The sequence below is a fragment of the Cinclus cinclus genome, chromosome 6 (assembly GCF_963662255.1).
Source record: "Cinclus cinclus chromosome 6, bCinCin1.1, whole genome shotgun sequence".
NCBI classification, from domain to species: domain Eukaryota; kingdom Metazoa; phylum Chordata; class Aves; order Passeriformes; family Cinclidae; genus Cinclus; species Cinclus cinclus.
This window is the reverse complement of record NC_085051.1, coordinates 48602791-48623899: the sequence shown is the minus strand read 5'-3', so window position 1 is coordinate 48623899 and position 21109 is coordinate 48602791. Positions and strand designations below refer to the sequence as shown.

Here is a 21109-nt window from a genome sequence, read left to right as displayed (position 1 = left end):
TGCAAGATCCCTTTCTCAGGGTGAGAAACAGCTTTGGCTTTAAACAAGGGGACACAGCTTTTCAGCATCTGGATGCTTCTAACATCAAGTATGGTAAGGGCTCTCTAGAGACAGTTTTTACTGTCCATTAACTTTTGCAGTGTGTCAGCTTTCCAGTGTAGTTGGAGAAGTCACTATGGAGCTCAGGGTGTTAGGACAAAACATGCCAATAAGACAATTAAATTCTCTGGACTAGCTAATGTGAGCCAGAAATCTTGGTTGACTCTTCTCTAGTAAAGTCATCCTGTTTGTTTACAGCTCACAACAACTTAAAACCAACTCCCACAGCCAGAGAGAAGTGCATTTTGCCCAGAGACAAGTTGGAGCTCCCTGTTGCTGGACAGCAGCAGAGGCAGCAGCTGGGACATATGGAAAGTCATGCAATGAGTGTAATGCTGACCCATGAGAAATGATTTTGCACATTCTGCAGCATAGTCAAGTAGTTTTGCAGCTTTTTAAGAGACTAGGGAAAAGATCAAGGACAAAACTTGAGTTGAGGTTTGAGGCTGCCTATGACTGGTACAGTGAGCTGATCTTTTTCTTTTCATTTCTTAGCCTTTGAAGAAGCAAGAAGGCTGTTATCACTGTAGAACCAGGCTATAGACTTGGGGCCTTGTTGTAGACCTCTAGCAGATGAAGAGGAGTATTGCCCAAACACTGCCTTGGTTTAAGACACTTTAAGTGGGTGGACACTCTAAAATAAATTACCCCAGTTTTTAGTTTTAACTCCCACCTTTGTATCCATAAAGAGAGAGAAATGCAAGTATATATAAGTGAAGAAGTAGCTGTTTATTAAAAAAATGAAACAGCAACAAAAAAAAAAAAATAACAGCAAACAATCAGTGGATACAAAGCTGCTGCATCTCACAGGCAGTGCCCCCTCAATCCCTCCAGCAGTGGCAGCTTCATTGACAGAGGTGGCTGAAAGACTGGCAGCTGGGAAACTCAGGAGCCAGAGAGCTCAGCAAACCTGCAGAGTCAGTTTGTCTGCCCCTTCCTTGGCTGTTGGTGTCAGCACTGCAGTTCCTGAGCCATCCATTGGTGTGTTACCATAAGTGGTGTCCCCAGGCACCAAAGCCAGCACCTCCCAGCCCCGATGGCTCTGGCTGTGCACTGCGGCTCTAGACAGGTGCTGTGAAATTTTCCTTGAAGCACTTTAGCACTGCAAAATGCAGTGTCTTGTAAGCAGCCAAGGAGTTCAGAGAGAACAGAAGGCTTCTGCCTTGCTGTGTCCCAGCTTCCCCTCAAGAAACAAAGGGAAAGGGCAAGAGAATTCTGCCTGAGAGACCCCAACCTCAAAAGGACCTGGCACGCTGACCTCTGTGGTTCTGTGTCCAGCTGCTGGGTCTTAGAGAGACAGTAATATTTTTGGGCACAGGTAGATGTGGAATACAGTAACACATTGCGTTGCCCAGGACGATGTTGTATCTTCTGGTGCTCTAGTAGAAAGACAATCTCCAGTGAAAAGGAGCTATAGCCAGATTACTGTTCAGTAAAACCTTACTCCTCATATGTGCTCTTAGATGACTTTTCTATTCACTAAAAAAATTGCTGCAGTTGGATGACCCCTCAAAAATTATTTTTGTCTCTTTTTTTCACTGCCCAGAGAAGTGGACAATTTCAAAACAAGTGGAACTCAGGAAGTATTTAGAGTAGAAAACTACTCTCCAGAACTGCACATGCATCGTTATGCACTATTGGGTGACTACTTCCCACTCTTGTGTGCAGAATTCAACATTCATTTGTGTTTATGTCTTGTACTTACACTACATTTACATTGTCATTTTGAAGACAAAGGATTTCGTAAGGGCACTGAAATCTCTGCATCCACTCTTTCTTCCTTCCTTGAAGAAGCCAGAATGATATAAGGAACATCAGTGTACCCTAAATTCAATCTGTGTTAAGATGTCCATCTTTCTCAGAGGAGAAGATAGATTGCTGTAATATGCAAGGTTTTGTAATAACAAAATGTCTCACCTAAAATTGTAGCTTAGTTGGTAGATTAGGTAGAAAGAATTATTCCCATGTAGATTCTAACATTGTATTTTAATAAATGTTTTAAATAAAGGGCAGGCTACTTCCCATGCAGTTTTGCTTTGTTCTAATGAAATATTTACCATGCTGTAATTGCAGTCCATCCCTCAGGCAGAAGAATACTGCCAGCCATGTAATAAATATTCTACTATGCCCAAGGTAAGCTTTTTGAAAAATAAGTTTTTCTTAGTAGCTAAGAATTGTTTGATAATGGTTCGTTCTGAGATGACCACTAAGGAATTTGTTCATTAAATGGATTTCAGAAACAGCAGGAGTGTAAGATTCTTCACACATCATCACATTTAGCTAATCATTTATACATTCAAAAAACTTTACTAACTATGCCTCACAGAGGCAAAAAAACCCAACATGAGTCGAATCACCAAGTTACTTCTCAATTGCAAAAGCACTTCATAAAATGACCTCTAAAAATACAGGAAGGTCTTTTGGAAAAACAAACAAACAAACAAAAAAACCAACCAACCAAACAAAAAAACAAACAAAAAAAACCTCAGGAAAGCTAGAGAGGACAATGTGCAGAATCAGCTACTCCCCCACTACCGTAACTGTGCTGCTCAGCTTAAATCAGCTGAGACCCTAGATCTCCCTTCAGTCTTTTCTTCCAAAACTGTTCTAGAGGCCAAAAAATGTAATTTAATCACAACAAAGAACATCAAAACAGCCCTGGATTTATTTACACACTATGCAAAGTCTGTGGTCAATGTCCAAGGATGAGGATCGTGTACTCCATTTTGAGTCACATGCATGGGTGTTTCTCACCTCTCTGGCCATAGCTGCCCTTTTCCACTAGTGCTCATCTTCAGCCTCATCCAATACTCAATATCAGTTTATGAAAAATAACTGCAAATAAAACCAAACTCCTGTAAAACCAAATTACTTGGAATAGTGGAACTTCATGTGGTGCTCTAGAGAAGACAGGAAACATCCCAGGAACCCCCATACTGCTCCCTATTTCTATTACTGTTCACAGCTTCTCTGTCAGGAAAAAAAAAAACAGGGTGGGGAGAGACAGGGAGAGAGAATGCAGCAGGAGGAAGACTGAAGCTGTTCATTTCTCTCAGTTCCCTCCCTCACTCTTTGCCTTTCTTTTCTGGGCTTTGATCTAATACTTCAATCTGACAAATGGAAAAGAACAGAGGATCACCAGGAGGTAGCAATAAATATACAGCAGTACTTTTCTGCCTTTAGTTTTCATCTTCATTCATTGCAGAGGAATTCCCTCAACATATTCTTCCTCACAGAATGGGGAGGAGGACACTTTATGCCAAACAGAGATGTATTTGTTTCCTCTTAAAAGAAAAGATCTGCCTCTTACTTCTGTATTCAGAAGTATGTATTTACAGAGTTGTTACATCGCCTGCAACCAGACTTTAAATATTTATTGTTTGTGTGGTTGAAAAATAATACAATCAGATGACAAGCTAGCCTCCACGGATTCTCCCTCTGACAATATTTCAAGCCATGGGGGAACACACACTACAGCTAGCTGGCAACTTACTCCACGAGTAGCTCTGCAGGGACAGATCCTGCTTGAATGCTGGGCTTTTCCACAACTGGGGGGGGGGGGGGGGGGGAACACAAGCCTAAGGAGACCTGTGCTTCCTATCTCACAGAAAAGATCCACAGACTCCCAAACCAAAACAGAGGGAAAGGATCATCAGAATAGTAATGTTCAGTTTTGAATATTCTTGATGTACCACTTAGAGAATTACCCTGGGTAGGGTTTTTGGACTACAGAATCTGTACCAGCCATTCAACAGCCTCTGTCTCTCCCCATAGACCCACAGAGGAAACATCCTGACCAGCAATGAAGACAAAAGTCACAAAGAATGGGAAACTTTCATGTGGACAGACTAAACCTACAACTTGACAAATATTTCCCTGTTCAGGAGGAGCCACCAGCGTCACTGCAACAGGGAGCAATAATCCCAGGAAGCTGCATCATCTCTCAAAGGACCATACAAGATTTTCAAACACTTTATGTGTCACCAGTGCTCAACATTCCCCTCCAGGACACCACTGATGTGTTCATCTATATTAGAAGAGCCACTGCTAAATCAGGCTAAGTCTTAAGGACTAGTCAAATCTTTCCTCAAGCATACACTCACTGTACAGTGTGGTTTCCTCCACAGGTATGATCTGAGAACTGTGGAATACTTTCTGCCCATTCTGTTAACTTTACAGAAGATGGAGTCAAATGCAAAATACTCTTCAAAGGTTAAAAATAAATAAAAAATATTAATGAGCTTTTAGATCACAGCTCCTAGCTTTTAGTCATCTTTGTGGGAAATTGCAAAGTTTTAAATTTTTGTTGTTTTTGGTGTTTCTGCTATACCTTGAACTTAGCTCTGTAAGAGTGTCCAATCTCTACTGAATTGTCCACAGCGCATGCTGCATTGTAAAAATCTCTTCTAAAGTGGAAAGTCTGAACCACACTGTTAAACACAGGAAATGTTTCCCTTTTTTCCCTAAAAAGATAAAAAGTACCTGCTGAAAAGTGCAGATGCATAAGTAATATGAAGTCAGGAAGTTTTCCTGCTCCTAAATCAATAATTTCTCTTGTGAATATAGACAAAATAAATTTATTTTCATTTTGCCGTTTTCAATTTTCCTTGTCTGGGTCCTTCAGTTATGAAACTCATTATTAACTTCATGTAAAGTGAGAGTAGGGATCTTGTGTTGCCAAAGGCTTGTTGGCTTATTCCAGGAAAGGTGAAGTAATTACCTGTGGTACTCTGTAAATACAGAGAGATGAGATGAAAGCACACCATTCTTCTCACACATGGGTAGAGATGGACCAGCTGAAGTTACTGTGAAGAGTATGAACATCTCTGTTAGCACTGATGCAGCACCCACAACTCACATCCCTAGCTGTAAGCATAGGGATACTGAAGTAAATGAATAATTGCTCCTTGCCTCTCCTGCCCTAATACAGGACAGCAGAAATACATTCTCCAATGCATTTTCACTCTTAGAAAATATGTAAAGATGCAGAAGTGTTATTTATGGTTTTGAAAAGTCTAGAAAAAGCAAAATGTTGGCAGGGATTTTGCATAGAAAGGGTCAAACCCATGCTATGAGGTAGCCATAAAGAAATTAAATAAAAGCATCAATTTTTTTATTGTGACTTTAAAGGCACAATATCAACATTTAATTTTCAAATACTGCAAAAGAAGAAAATACATAAGAAAAACTTCATGTTTCAAATCACATAGGCTAAACACACACCAAAATTAAAAACACTCAAGAGGATGGCATAATTTCACATCTCTTATAAATGAAAGGCTAAACTAGACAGCAAAAAAGGGTTGAAAATAGCAATGCAAACCTTGAAATAATGCCAATGAGATGGTAGAAAGAGAGGCCAAGGGGAGATGGTCAGCAGTGAGCATCCTGTGCTCAGGAAACATGCTGGGAAAACACCAGAAACAAGTGGCAGAAAGGATTTGCATTTTGCTTAAACTAGCATCATTCCTTGAGAGACTCTACCGTGCTCAACAGAGTTATTTCAGTTTTACTCCAGAGGGCAGGGGCATTCTCAAAAACTTTTTATGCCTCTGACTGAAGGCTAGTGCTCCTTAATTTGCCCAGTTTTGTCAGATGTTATATGGGTTTTACAGCACTGGATTGAGCTATATTATCTAGGTGAGATAAGGGGGTTCACAGCCTTGGCCAGAGATACCTTCATGCCTTTGCTTCAGTGGTATCCCAGCCTGGGCAGAGCAGACTCCCTCCCATTTGCCACCCACCACATACCCAGCAGGAGCTGACACAGGGCACTCCAGTGGCACGTGGTTATATAAATAAGGAAAAGCCAAATATTTTCATGAGTTAAGCTCATATGTAACAGCAATAAGTATATTAATAGGTAAAAGTAACACTGACATTTACTGCAGGAAAAGTCAGAGGCTAGGCTCTATGACACAGGAGAGCCAAGGGCTGCTTTCACCTTGCATGAGCAAATCAAATCTTCAGAGAACAGCTTTAACAACTTACTTCTCCTGAAAAGTCCAAGTCATTTTCTCATGGGTAATGGGATTAAAAAATAAAAACAAAAGCATAAAATCAACAAAAGTCCAATGCCCTAAGATACAGCATTTCTCCTGACAGCAAGGGTAAAATCTACTGTTTTTTTCTTTTTGGACAAAACACTTTTCTCTCTTCCTAGCCTAAACCTTTGCCTCAAGTTTATCCCTGTGGAGATGAAGGAACAGGGAGGAGCAGGGAAATTGCCATTGCCCCTTCCTCAGCTGCCTCCATAGACCTCCAGCTGTCACATCACACTCCCAGCTCTTCCTCTGAGATCACTTCCCTGTGCTTGCACGTGGTAGAAGCTGGCTCTATACATCTTGTTTTCCCAAGCACTCCTTGCTACCTCAGCACAGAGGCTTCATCAGCATCTCACTTCTGCCCCAGATGTGGCTGCCCTTCCCCAGGCTGCCCTGCTGGGTTTCTCTCTCTCTGCAGCCAGGGGAGAGCCAGGGCCAGCACAGCTGGTCCCAAGGCTGAAGCGTCTCTGGCTCTGCCCTGACCATGAGCTTTGGCTTCAGACACAGGTGTAGGACAGAGTTGTGCAACAGAATATTTAATTTTCGTCATAGAATATAGGCTGTTGTCTCCAGCTTGGACTGCTTTTGGGGGCAGCCACGCTCACTGCACTGTTCTTCAAGTGTTTCCTGGTGCCAAAGCAGTCATTGTCAGTGTAAAAGTGTGTTGATAAGCTCATCAAGGAGAACGGCAACAAATGTCGTCCCAGAGGAGACACAAAGAAAAATTAATTAAACATGTGTATAAAAATAATTGCATTCTACATGAAGACACATGCAAACTGACATTCCACGGATGACTCATACTTCCCTGCTCTTTTCCCATGTTTCCTTGAAGCCTGCTCTTAGTCATGTTGAGGAGTGCGTGTTTGCTCACAGACCATGCTGCCTTAATGGACAGCACTTGCCTGGTCCTGCATCCTCTCCACCACTGGCTCAGCCACACCTGCTGTAATAGAGCATACGAGAGCTCAAGAACAACCACAGATCTGTCTGTGTCTTCTAGGGCTTTGTCAATCCCCTGCAACAAAAAAAAAAGAGATCAAAACCCATACAGAATCACAAACAGGAGATTTTTAGGACATCAACTTCTTCCCAGAGTGCTGCAAAGGTTCAGTTAGTTTAGCTGTGACCTTGTGAGCATGAAATTAGCTTGATCACCATCACCAGTTCTGTAAGACTAGCACTGCAGGAAGAATGGGATTGTACCAGACAATAAGCCAAAGCGATTTCTTTTTTTCTAAGCAGCTTAATCAAAAACCTCAGAGCCCTCACTATAAGAGGCAATTCCACCCCTCAGCTCTTCCTGTATTAACTAAAGTGTATAAGGAAGGAATTTTAGATCTTCCTTTCAATGCAGCATTCAGTCACAGATTCCTGCATACTGATCTTCCTTTATGGCTCCAAGTGTCTCACCACAGGCTCTGATGTTTGCACCTCAGTCCAAGAAGATCTGGTAGCTTATACCACCTTGCAGAGTCCTCTCTGCAGCTGCCCTGGTACTGGGTCTCACTCACCAGCCCTTTTTGCTCCCAGCCAGGAAAGCTCTGCTGAGGGGTAGCTGTATTATCACTATGTGGTGGGGATATATTTCTGGTAAGCTTTAAATGAGGGAAGGAACAGAGCTGGTAGAAAGGGCAAAGCATGCCAGGTATACAATAGGAACAGCCCACAGCTGTTCTGGCTGTGGAAAATGATGATGTTCAGCACAGCTGGTGGCATTGGTGGTTGAAATGGGATCAGAAGATAAAACAGAGCCTTGGGCAAGGAAGAGGTTCTCAATTTAAATCTGAGGCACATAAAGCAGAGAGAGGTAGCCATTTAAGCAAGATTGTTTAGCTACAATGTTTTTGTGAGGAATGGACAAGGCTGATGTTATGAGCCAGGGAACAAGAAGGGAGTTGCAGAAAGGAGAAAAGGGACTGAGAGGGAAATGAATGAGTGCTCTGGGATATTTCTTCCCTTCTATTTCAGAGAAATACCTCTTTCAAGCAGTAATAACCTCCCTAAAAAAGCAAAATGGGCTGAGTGTTTCAGCGTGGCTGCAAGACACTGCCCTGCTCCAGTGGAGCACTTAAGCACATCCTTACTTTCAAGCTTATGGGCAGCCCAGAAAGCCAGCAGGACTATGTACTTTCTTGGACAGAATTATGAATATAAATCTCTGCTGGATTCAGACCTGGGAGCTAGATTCTGCCTTCAGCTCCAGTCATGTAACTTCAACAAAGGCTGGGCTGACAGCTGGGAAACACCACCCTGTGTTTGTGTAAATGTAATGAAAAAGATCTTAGCAAAGAAAAGACACTGAATTGAACTAATATATTTAACTTTTACATAATAAAGTTATAATTTTCAAGGTAGTTTTCAAAGAGCCTTTGGATGTATGCTGTATATCCTTCTGCTTCTACCACTACTCAGTAAATCAAAACACTTATTTCTTATAGGATTCTATACATTTTGGTCTGTGGAACTTGATTGATAAAACAGATATGTTTTATTTTTACAACTGGACTATTTAATTTTTCAGTTAAAACTACTTCTCAGCAATGACATATCAACAAGGTTATCATGCAGGACTTGATGAGTAAAACGACACACAGAAGGAGGAAACCATCTGTTTGAAAGGAAGAGTATCCATCCTCTGTACAGGGGACAAGACTATAAATAAAAACTTACTGATCTGAAAGGATATTGCAAAGTACCAGTCAGATTCTGTTTTACTGTTAAGGGACATTTCAGTACATCCTTCTGGAAACCAAGCGTGGACTAATGGAGGACTCTGCATGCCTATTGATTTCTTTATTTAGTTTCCAGGCAGTGGAATTGCAGCACAAAGATTGCTGTATTCAGACCTCTTGCTTTATTCTGCAAAATGAAAAAAGGTTATACAAAATTTTTGAGCTCATTTGACAGTTGCAGAGATGTCTCAGAACTAAAAGTGGATTTCATCTGGTATTAATTATGATATTTTAATAACATGAGCTCTTTATCCTCTTCAGGTTTCGTGCCGTCAAAAGAATTCTACTTTTGCCACTAATTTTGTAAGGACCCTTTATTTTCAGACAAGCAATAATGCTTGAATCAATTCAAATAACTAACCTCTATAATGAAAGTCAAAGAAGGTGTCATCCCCTTGATAAGCAATGCTGGAAAACTGGTAATGGATGAGGAGAAGACTGAGATACTCAATGCCTTTTTTCTCTCAATCTTCAATGGCAATCTCTCTTCCCACACCTCTTGAGTGGATGGACAGCAGGGTGGGAACTGGGGAGCTAAGTGCCTCCACTGAAAACTGGAAAAGGGCAAGTTTTAGATCAGATGAGGAGGAATTCTTTACTGTTAGAGCTGTGAAGAACTGGAACAAGTTGCCCAGAGATGCTGTGGATGCTCCATCCCTGAAAGTGGTCAAGGACAGGTTGGATGGGGCTCTGAGCAACCTGGTCTAGTGAAAGGTGTCCCTGTCCATGGCAAGGGGAGTTGGAATGAAATGACTTTATAACCCAAACCATTCTATGATTCTATTCTGATTGTTACATTTTGTATCTCTTTTAGTCTCTGACATGATGTGAATATCCTAGCAATTCCCTGAAGAATTTGTGAGCACTCCAGGCACTGTGGATGAAACATGACATTCCTGCAATTCTTACAACACCATGTCATGGAAGTGCTCACAAGTCAAGTAAGGCTCATATAAGTGACTCTTAAAAGCTGAGATGTACTTAAAAGTTAGCCTTAAATAACCTGAGAATTTTAAACCAAACAGAGTAAAATTTTAGGGAAGAAGATTCTCAGCTGGATACCCAAGCCTTCATCTGTGGTCCTCACACCCACATGGAGGTGGCAGGAGTCTGAGGAATACAGATCAGAAAACTGATCCCTTTTCAAACTCTACCAAGAAGTGAGGCAGTTCCCATGAGGACTGGATAAGTGTAGAGGAAATGAATCCCTCTGCAAACAGCCCTGCGACAGACCCCTGGAACCTCCTTTGAGATAAGAAAAACTACTTGTTTAGAATGACTCATGTTAGAAAAATGTAAGCTCTTCTTCTTACTTTTTAGAATATTATTGGTTAGGTTTTGTTCTTTATAATTGATTGTCCCAAACAAAGAAAGATAATGTAGTTGGCCAAAATATATTAACCCTGTTTTCCATTGGTTTACCTGTGATCCCCCCAAACCCTATAAAAGTACACGTGTGATCCCCCATCTTTGGATTTGTAGCCTGACCCCTTCACGGACGATAATAAAGCCTGTGGAAAAAGTCTGAGCTGCTCTCCGGTCTTTTTATGCCGGCTGGAAACTACAGGTGTCTGTGAGAAACCATGAAGCTGAGTGCCTGAAAGGCCAGCACTCACAAACCTTGGGACTTTCCCCTGCTCAACAACAACAGGGCAGGGGACACAACAAAAAGTTACAGATAAGGACTTTGTGATCGTCTAGTTTCTAGAAAAGGAAGCTGAAGGAGGATCTCATTGTTTTCTACAGCTTCCAGAGGAGGGAAAGTAGAGAGGAAGGGACTGAGTATTTCTCCCTGGGATCCAGTGGTATATGGTCTGGGAATGGTGTCCAAAGTTGCATCAGAGGACATTCATAGATGGATTTAGGAAACATTTCTTTACCAAGAGTGTGGTCTGAAATAGGTCTGCAATACACTTCCTAGAGAGGCGACAGATGTCCCAAAACTGACAGTATTTAAGAGGCATTTGGTCAGTGCCCTTAGTGATGTGCTCTAGCTTGTTGACAGTCCAGATGGTTGTTGTAGGTCCCTTCCAACAAAAGTGTTCTGTTCTGTTCTATTCTATTCTATTCTATTCTATTCTATTGGAAAGTGCACATACAGGAAAATATTGAAAGTAAGGGATTGCAGCATCACAAAATATCCTCCAGGGAATTGGCATGGTCCCATTTAGGAAAATGCCTTTTCAGGCCACTTGAGTCAAATGAGTGGTGACTTCTGGGGATGAGGATTGCACCAGATGCTGCCAAGGGCCCTTTACAGATCCTGAGAGCCACTTCTCTAAAAATATGTATTTTGAGAACTTTCAGGAGCACCTTAAGAAATCACTGGCAGCTTTTCTGTTTTATGTTAGGCTACTGCTTGATGGTGGCTTTTTTCCTCTGGATCAATGAAACCAGGCATAAAATTGTGACATTTCAAATTTTGGGATGTTAATGACTTGACTATTATTGCCTGTCATCAGGTGTAGAGAGTACTGAACACTTGGTCTGTCAGGGTACACCAAGGGCTGCTGCCCTATGGGAGAAGGTCAGCCAGGAGCTGAGCACTGTCTGTGGTCATCAGATTTTTTGCCATGCTCTGTAAATTGCAAATACACTGCAATGCATTGTTTCAAGGAGTTTCACAGCTGGACTCTTTTTTTTTTCTAAAAACAAAATAATCTAATATGGTATGCAGCACTATACCAGGGTCACTTGGGCCATATGAACTGTCTCAAGAAATAACACCCCTGTTTTGTGTAAATGGTCCTATGCTTTTAATCTAAGCTTGTAGTGAGGTTTGCATAATTATATAGTAATTTAGGATGTGGCATATTTCTCCTCGTGATCTTTAAAACAGGAAATGGGTATGTACTAGAAAGAGACTTATAAAACTTAAAAAGCAACAAAGGATGCAAAATCCATTTGCTGGTGTTTGCACAGCTCAGTGAAATTGTACATAAATATTATTATACGATCAAACAGAAATAGTGTGCTGGCTGACGGTGAAACATAAAAGAAAATGTGAAACAATCAGCACTGAGATTTTTTTTAAAACCATTTAGGGAAAAGCTTAGTTTCTGATAGAAAATGCAATTTAAATATTTCTCTGTGGTGTTTATTCTTTCATTGGTTAGGCAGGCTTTAGCACCATTCTTATCAATCACTCAGTCTGAATAAAATCAGCTGAAAATAAGGTCAGTGAGACAGAGAAATGGCTCATTGTACAGGAAATTTCTTATTTTTCCCCATCTGATTAGCTGCATTTTTACTACAGCTGAATTGTGAGCTAACTGTCAACTAATGCCCCAAACCTGCAAATACATATTCATATGCATATTAACTGTAAAGGAATTTAGCCCCTTAATCTGAGTTATGTACATGAATTGAATAGTCTTAGCAGAGTGAGCTTCTAAATTATGTCCTGGTGTGTATTATACAATGTCAGCAGGGATGTAAGAATGATAGCTGTGCAGTTTCACTTTGAGTTTGAATCTGCTCAAAATGTATATGCCTGACATAGCTCTCTTTTAGCTAGTGCTACATTCCATATACTTCTCAGTTTGCTGATATTTGTTTGAATATGCACTGTTCTAAATGATGGAACTTTTTCCCACAGAATTCCAGAAATAATGTTATCAAATCATAAAAATACTGCTAACTATGTGCACTGGATGCAAAGAAAACCAATGATTATCTTTTCCCGCTCACAAGAACAGAATAATACAACACTGACAATATAATCTTCATTCTTGTCTTCTGCATCCAGCACCAATACTTTCACATTAACCATCATTATTACAGAAACAAGAATAGCCTCTGCAAAAACTAAAATGGAATTGTTTGGTAAGGGGGGAAAAAGAAGCAGCACATTAAAATTTGAAAACATATATAGTAAATTTTAATCCATATTTTAAATTGACAAAGCCAGAATTATTTATAAAGCCTTTCCCATTAAGTTTGCAGAAAATAAAGGTGAGAAATCATGCCCTGCTACACAAATATTTTATTACATTTACCCACCACCAATATCAATCCACCATAATACCACTGCTCCTCAAGAAGGTAAGTGCTGGGGAAGGCAGCCACAGTGCATTACCTCTGGCTGCCCATGGCTCCCAGATGGTGTCCCTTGCTAATGCTTGTCCCTTAACACCTTGTTGGCAGAGGGTGACAACACCCAAGACTTATTATGGTGACACCTTCACGATATCAAGGCCAGATTAAGGTATCATGGCATTTAATATGAAGACTTGGCTTCAGGAGCCATTTATGTTTAACAAAGTCTCAGCATTGTGAAAGAAGTCTGCCTCAGTCTAAATGGTACCTGAGACTGTGGAGAAGAACCTGGAGTGCAGGTAATTAACTTGCATTTCACAGACTATGAGGAATGATGGGTTGGAAGAGGGTTTCCATCAGCACCCTAGGCAGGTGGCCTTGTCATTGTCACCCAGAAATGCATGCTCCTGCTTCTACTTCTGCCGTCCAAGGGTGGGTGACATGGTTCCCTGTTCTAGGAGATTAGGAAAGTCCAGAGCTGTTTACTTCCCTCAGGAAGGAAGTTCTGCAGCCACAAGAGGCTCAGGGTGGTGCATGGGTCACCTTCAGCTGAACTGGGGCTGGTTGCAGAAGAAGGGATCCCAGTGGGCATCCCAGCCTCTCTTTCTATGAACAAAGCAGGATGTCCTTTCACTCTACAGAGCTTGGCTTGGGATCTAGGCTTTTGCACAGAACACTTTCTCTTGCACACTTTTTTGGCTGTGTGGGCCAGTTACAGCCCAGCCCCACCTCCTGGGTGTCAGGGAAGCTGTGTCAGTGTGAGACCATGCCAGGAGGATGGTGTGTGGTGTGCCATGCACTGAACGGGCACTCTCCAGGTGACAGCTCCATTATGTAAAGTTGGATCATTGGAAACCGTTGGGTGCTTTCAGCTCTACAAATTGCCTTTCACAGTCTGAGCCCCCAGGTGAAATGCAGATAAGCAAACCTAATGCCTGAGACAAGGAAAGTCTTATTGGATACCAGATGGTTCATATGCAGATAAATGCATACGGAAGCATGTGGGATTTCAGTCTGGTGTGGAGGTTTTCACACTGAATAGGTTTTGCTTCTCTTGGATCAGTGGTGGGGAAAAAAAGCTGCACTGAGTTTATAAGACCTTCTGGGATGAGCCTCCAAAGCACACAGCCAGGCATGGAAGCAATGCAGGTTCTGCAGGGTGTCTGTAGCACATCTGCTGGAAATAAAGGTAAACAGATTTTTTTGTTGATGATGTTGCATAAGGTGCTATTTCATAATTTTGTAAATCTCTGTAAATCTGTACATTCTGTTCCAAAGAAGACAAAGCCTCTCAGTAAACAAGAGGTGCATATGTATAGATGCACTGTGTTCCTGGGCTGCCAAACAATTCTCTTGGGAAGCAAGCCACTCAGAGTCCTGGTCAGTGTTTTCTCTGGAAGATTGCTGCTGAAATATTTTCAATGAGGGCTTTTTTTTTTTTCTTTAATCAGACATATTTTTCCCAGAAACTTTCCAAGGAACAATAATATATTTTCTCCAAAATATTGGCTATCCAGAAACAAAGTACTGAAGCTAGACCTCAAACTAATTAGAAAATTCTGCAGCACTTCATCCCTGGAGTTTTAATTCAGTTAAATTCAGTTTATTTAAATCCTATGGGCCAAGTTCTCTGCATAAGTCATAATTCACACAGAAATGGTAATTCTGACTCAGAAGAGATGAGACGTCTTGACACAGATGAGATCTTGGAGCATTTGGGGTGAGCTTCAGTGTATAGATTAAACAGAAATATAAGACACATGGACTTAAGCAATACTTCATACTGAAGTTTGGTTGTGATGTAACTGAAGCTTTCTTTTGTATTTTGATGCCTACTGAATGAAAAATTTTTCTGTAGGCCAGGGGTGGGATTTGTCTGGGAATTCACAAAGTGAAGTATCCCCTAAATTACCAGACAGTAACATGATGATGATTACTGACTGTGCTTAAAATAATGAAACTCAGGCCCATAGTAGATTGCTACACCACAGTAAAACAAAACAGCTGCTTCCAGAGGCTGTCAGGCTGGGTTTGTGCTCAAACTCTGCTCAGGCACAATGAGCCACACACTGCTGAAGAAGTGCAGATGGAAGGAGCAGAAGGTAAATAACTGAAAGGACTGCCCTGACAGCCAACACACAGGATGATACATTCCTGTAGAAAGATGTGGTTCCTGAGAAGTTGAGTTTTCAATGCAGTTGTAGGAATTAGGTTGGAGGGCAGTAACCTATTTGATTTCTTTCTCCCAATCCTGTTGTTTGCATAATAAATAGTTTTATCTTCTCCTTTCTTGGAAGTCTATCCACCAGCCAACACAACAGATACTAATGGGGACAGTGTCATCTTTCTGTCACCTCATGAAAATATTCTTCATTCCCATGACACAGACCATCAAACTATACATAGGATATACAATCATCTTCTTAGCTGCCTGAAGCAAAAGGTGATGCTTTAATATTTTATTATGGTATTGATATTAATTTCCTTCTACTCTAATGCAAAGATGAAAGTTCTTGTCACTAATGGACTAATACTTCATTTTTAAAATTTTACTTTGGAAACTGCGTTACATACAAGTCAAGCCAAAAATGAGACTGTTGGAATTTTCCTTGCCAAAGCAGATTTACCATAGAACTCTTGTAACGAGAAGTTTTGTTCAACTGTTTATAGAGCAGTTACTGACTATAAGGTATCCATGACAAATATATTACCTAGTTGAATGTTTCTTATAGGTACATGCTGAAAACTGTTCATGTAAAAAAAAAGTATGGGGGTAATTTGGTTCCAGCTCTCACTGAGCCAAGATCAGGCCTGCCTACAGCTGCCTGGGTAGGCACACCTTCAGTTCCTTGTATAAAATATTCCTCTTCCACTGTCATTCTTGAAAACATACTTTTCCCCTATCAGTGCTCATGAATACCAAATAAAATGTAAAGAAATTGCCCTCAAAGGAAACTCTTCATTTTTATTTAAGTGAATACTTAATGAATCTACTTAAGAAGAAATTGCCCCAGGATATTTCTAGAACTATCTGTGAACAGAAACCTGTAAAATTAAAATATTAAATGTAAAACTTTTTATGGAATGGGATAAACCTTTCTTCCTATTTCAGAGGAATAAAAATCCTATGGCAAAGCTCATTGCACACAGCTGCTGCTGGTGTGGGGTGATAGTACACCTGGACACACTGCCTGCATTAAGACTAACAGGCAAAGAACAGCAGAGAAAACATGGAATCCTTAGGCCCTTGATGAAACATTTCAGCTTATTTGGGCTATTTGCTGTACCTGTCTTGTTATAAGGTGCTGGCCCATGTTTGAATAAGTGCAACTGTGCTGAGCAGCAAAAGTTTCTACTTTACTTTAGTGGGTGAGGTGTCCTGTGCTCTTTTCCAATGCAGAGCTTTAATTTGTAATAATGGTAGAACCCCTCATGAAATTTGATTAATTAAGCATCTTCATGCTGACAAGAAGACGACAGCTACTACCATTTGATGTAGAGGGAGGCAAAGAAGTACCTGGCATGAGATTTCATCTTTTGACTCAGAGGCTGCGCCTCTGGAAGATGAGCACAAGCCTCAGGCAGATTGCTGTGGTGTTTGCTGGAAAAGGAGGAGGAGGAGAAGTTCAAGAGAAATATCTGCAGAGAAGCTCCTGGCAGGCAAGGGGCTGACTGAAGTTAGACTGGTGCCTGGGGCATTGCAGGTGCTCAAAGCCACAGGCTGTGAGCAGCAGTAGTTTAAATAGAGGAAAACATGCCTAGTGGAATAAAATATATTTTAGCCATCAGAATGATTAAAAAGTAGAGTTTGCTGATTCCTCAGAATTATTAATAGATAACTATAAATTAAAAAACAAGATCACCTTCACTGAGCTACACTGTCCTGCACCATTACTGTTTCTTGTTCTCTCTGAGACCTGCAGCTCTACCAGCATTGTGGCTGGAAGAACACAAATGTTTCCTCAGCCATGCTGGCATGCATGGCACTGGCTTTCTGTGCTGTTTTCTACTTCAAATCTCTGCTCATGTTCTCACCTCTCCCATGCTGTCATGTTTTCATTAACATGAAATTATTTTTGCTCTGCTTTTCTTCAGTCCTCATATTTGATTTCACTGTAACTTTTTTGGTGACCTTTCTTCTACTCTTAATGGTTTTGTTATTGACTGTATGATACCATAAGAGACTAAACAGCTCTGTTTATTAGAGGTGTCCCTCAAGATTTTCCAGACTTTCTTTTGTATACTGCACTGAAATTCTTATTTTTTGATGCTATTCAGGGACCCTGGAAAATGGTGAAAAGCTCATTATTGATTCCAGAGGGACAGGTTTGATCACTAAAATTAGTGAGACTCTAGGGTCAAAATTTTCACAGCTCTGGCTGACTTCAATACCAATCATCCTTTTGCATCTCAGGTTGAAATCCAAACCACAAGTCAATAAACAATCAATTGACCTATTTTTAAGAGGATATATCAGAGTTAGTGGGCAATGTACTTAGGCAGCTTGAGGCAGAATTGAGGTCTCATATTTTTAATGCTTCATATATTTGTAGGTACTGAACTCTGAAGAAAAATAGTGATCATCATTGTACATTCCTGTCAAAAACACAAGTCAGAATTTCACTGCACCAACTCAGTTAAAGCACGTCAGAGAAGCGGAAAGAGTTAATGATCCTTACATTTAAAATACACTCCGTATTTACAATCTGGATTTCACTTAAGCCCCTCACTATAGGCTCTATAAATTTCTCTTTTCAACTGTATAAACCTCTGCTCACTTCTCTCAGCACAAGTACTTAGAGAGCGTGACCAGAGTCTGAAAGCCATAAATTCTATGAATTTTGCAGTATTTTGTGAGATGCCTCAGTATTCCTTTCATTCGCTTTTTCTTTTTTGAACTATAAATAGAACCTTCTTTCTACAACCAGTCTCCAAAGGTCACCTTACAATGTTTTGCTATTTCCCATATTAAGCAGCAATGCTTTTCAGCTGACATTCCAACTTCAAGTCATGCATGTGAGCATGATGTGAGCTTGCTTCAGACCTCAGTGAGAGGGCTGCAAACAAGACTGCTGTATAATTGCTGAGAAAGAGAACATCCATTGTCAAAAGGGGCACTTCATCAAACAAAATTTAGCTGCATGAATACAAGTGTCTCCAAATATTTGGTTCATGCTAAAAATATAGCACATTTATTAAAAATATATATTTATAAACATTGGTATTAACAGACACAAATGTTAAGCAAATGAGAAAGGAAAAATAACCATGTAATGTATTTCTCTCAATATTTTATCAAGTTTAGGCAGACCTTGTTCAATGGAATTGCTTTTTTTCATAATTGCACCATATGTTCATTCTAAATAAAAAGCTTGTCAGATTCAATGTAAGTAAAAGTAAGAACCAAGAGAAAAAAAAAAAACCCAAAACATTTGACCTAAAAGACACGTGATCTGGGCTATGAAGCTATCTTTGAGTTCAGTCTTTGCGGGTATACAGCATACATTTCTATGTACAGTTTCTTTCTTTTTTTTTTTTTTTAATTTTCCTTTTTTTTTTCCTTTTTCTTTTTTTTTTTTTTTGTAATTGTGTTAAAACAACATATCCCTGGTGAAATTTTTCAAAGCTACAACTTTATATAATTGCAGTCATTCTCCCCCAAACTGAAAACCAAACCAAAAGGGAGAGGGCAGGAGAGAAGAGTTAAGCTTATTACTGTGTGAAAAAGTCTTGTTAAATTAATTGTGCTTCAGTCTTCACTGCCTTCGGGCAGCGTTTTTATGATGTGTTAATATAATACAGAGTCAATTCTGATTAAAGAACTTGTCAATAGTCAGCAATGTTTGTTGTCACTCTTAATGGCTGTTTTATCTGGTCTATTTGCATGCCTTCTAGTTTACAACGTTGTATAAATATACACAAAAATGATCACAATGAGGTTCAGAATTGTCCCAATTATTCCAAGCATTGCCAAGATGGTTTCTTCTTTGCTTTCCTTTTCTTGACTGCCTTTATCTTCTTCATTTCCACTAGTGATTACCATCTTGGTGGCCAGTTTCTTTATCTTCCCCTTCAGAATTACCTAGATTTAGGAACAAAAACATCAAAACAGATTATTAGCTGGAGTACAGAAACTCATATTATTAGTAGAGCCAATGGCAGAATTTTTTGCCTCATAACACATTTTATCAAAAATTCCCTTGGAAAACTATTAATATTTCTATTAGCTATTAAGTAAACAATTAAAATTATAGTTCAACTCTTGTGTAGTTTACTTATAACCTTCTGCTTAGGTGCCAGCAATCACTCCTAGCACACATAACTCAGCTGCTATGTCATTATAAAACTGGACAGAAATGTACCATGAGGTGTGACTCTTCCAGCACCAGTGGGAACTTTGCCTGCACTGGGACTGCAGGAGATCATTTTGCTGTGCTGTGGAGATGCCATATTTATACTTCAGTACCAAGATGTGAGAGAGGGAAATAAAACTGGGAAGACCTTGCTTCTTTTTTTACTAGGAAAAAATCATTAAAGAGAAAGGCATTTTGTCTCCCGATGAGAAGGAAGACAGCAGTGACTTCTTAATAAATAATTCAAAATAAAAGCAAAACCAAAATAACATCCATCTTGGCTTTTATTTTCCTCCTTCTTAATGTACGATGAAAAGTTACTTGCAGTGCAGTGAGCTGAAATGTATCGATCTGCCTGCAGGGAGAATACAGCCATTTCCCAAGCAACAGCCCCAGCCTAAAAAAAGAAGATTCTTCAAATGTGGGACGAGCCCTGACTCCCAGCACAGCTGAAGCCGCAAACAAAGAAGCTCCCTTGGTCTTCCCACCATGTGTAAACATCTGATTGTTCAAATTAGAAATGGATAAATTCTTATCTGTGTTTATCTAACACTGCAAATTTTAATCACATGGGCAAACCAGAGTGTCCCAGAAAACTGAAAAAGGTTGGCTGGTCTCCCAGTGCCAACTGATCTGCCAAGATCTGGGTTCAGGCAAAGCCCTGCTGCTGTGTTCCAAGCTACAAACATATCCCATCATATTTCTGCAGCAGAAAGCAGTGGTATGATGTAGGAAAAAAAGGGGGATTTGATTTGGTCCTTTAGTGCACCCTAATTCCTCCCTTCACTTACTCACAGAGCAAAACCAGTACCTCCCAGACAGTGCATATGTTCAGGGTGGTGAGGGCTCCCCAAGAACTGGCTGCCACCCTCCTGGGCATGTCCCCTCCAGCAGGTATCATCAGAAGAGATGATGCTGACCTGCAGCACCTCTGAGCTGTTCCTGCACTGCACAGCCACAGAGCAGCAGCCAGAGTACTGAAAGGATGGAAAGGACTGGGAGAGGTAAGGAAATCCTGCAATGGAGAGACTGAGAGGAAGAACTGAGCATCCAGACAAAACAACTTGTATTTTTGTCACATCTGCAAGTTGTTTATATATAGGACAGAAAGTAACTGCTGGCAACTTCCTAGAAATATTAGATTCCTAGCAGGTACGAGTGATTAGTGGCAAGTAAGAAGTCAGGCTCTGCAGAGGTCTTTGTACTTACACTTGCATTAGCATTTATGTGTTTTGTATTATTGTAACCTGTGGATCAGAGGGAAAAATAACAAAGGAGTCAGAAACCTGAGAGTACCCACAGCAGTCAGCAGGAGCAGGGGGCACAAAGGAGAAGGGCATCAAACATCAGAGCATGATCATCCAGAAGGGCTTTGGATAACCTGCCCCAGGAAAGTAAAAATTCACAAGCACAGGGATATGGCTCCTGCTGTCCCTCTCCAGATTCTCTTCCAGCCCTCAGAAACTCTGTCTCCAGAGTTCCTTCAGCCACAGCCATCTCCAACTCTTCCTGCAGGACCCACCCATTGTAGCAGCAGAAGGGTTTTGCTGCATTTGCCCCAGCTGATGTCCTGAGGAGGGTTTGGCTGCACCTGGTGGGTGCTCTCCCTATCTTGTTAGCTGCCACACAGCAGTCGGTGGTATTTTAACAAGCAACACGTCTTGGGGAAATCACAGGACAGTTCCTACCAAAGACATTTACACTAATGTCACAGCCTAAGTGCATCCACTCCATGTGGCATCGGACCACAAACCCACATCCCTGGCTGTAACATACAGCCATTACTTCACCCACAGAGCTGTGAGTCATTTGGATATTGTGTTCTTTTCCCTTTCAGTAA

At 40.7% G+C, this 21109-nt stretch overlaps 1 protein-coding gene across 1 annotated transcript; it reads right to left on the bottom strand.

The window, feature by feature from the left end:
* Positions 1-18224: 18224 nt before the first annotated feature.
* TUNAR (TCL1 upstream neural differentiation-associated RNA) lies at positions 18225-19020 on the bottom strand. Its single transcript, XM_062495948.1, has one exon. The coding sequence runs from the start codon at positions 18957-18959 to the stop codon at positions 18813-18815; it is 147 nt and encodes a 48-aa protein (XP_062351932.1). The 5' UTR covers positions 18960-19020; the 3' UTR covers positions 18225-18812.
* Between the last annotated feature and the right edge of the window lie 2089 nt (positions 19021-21109).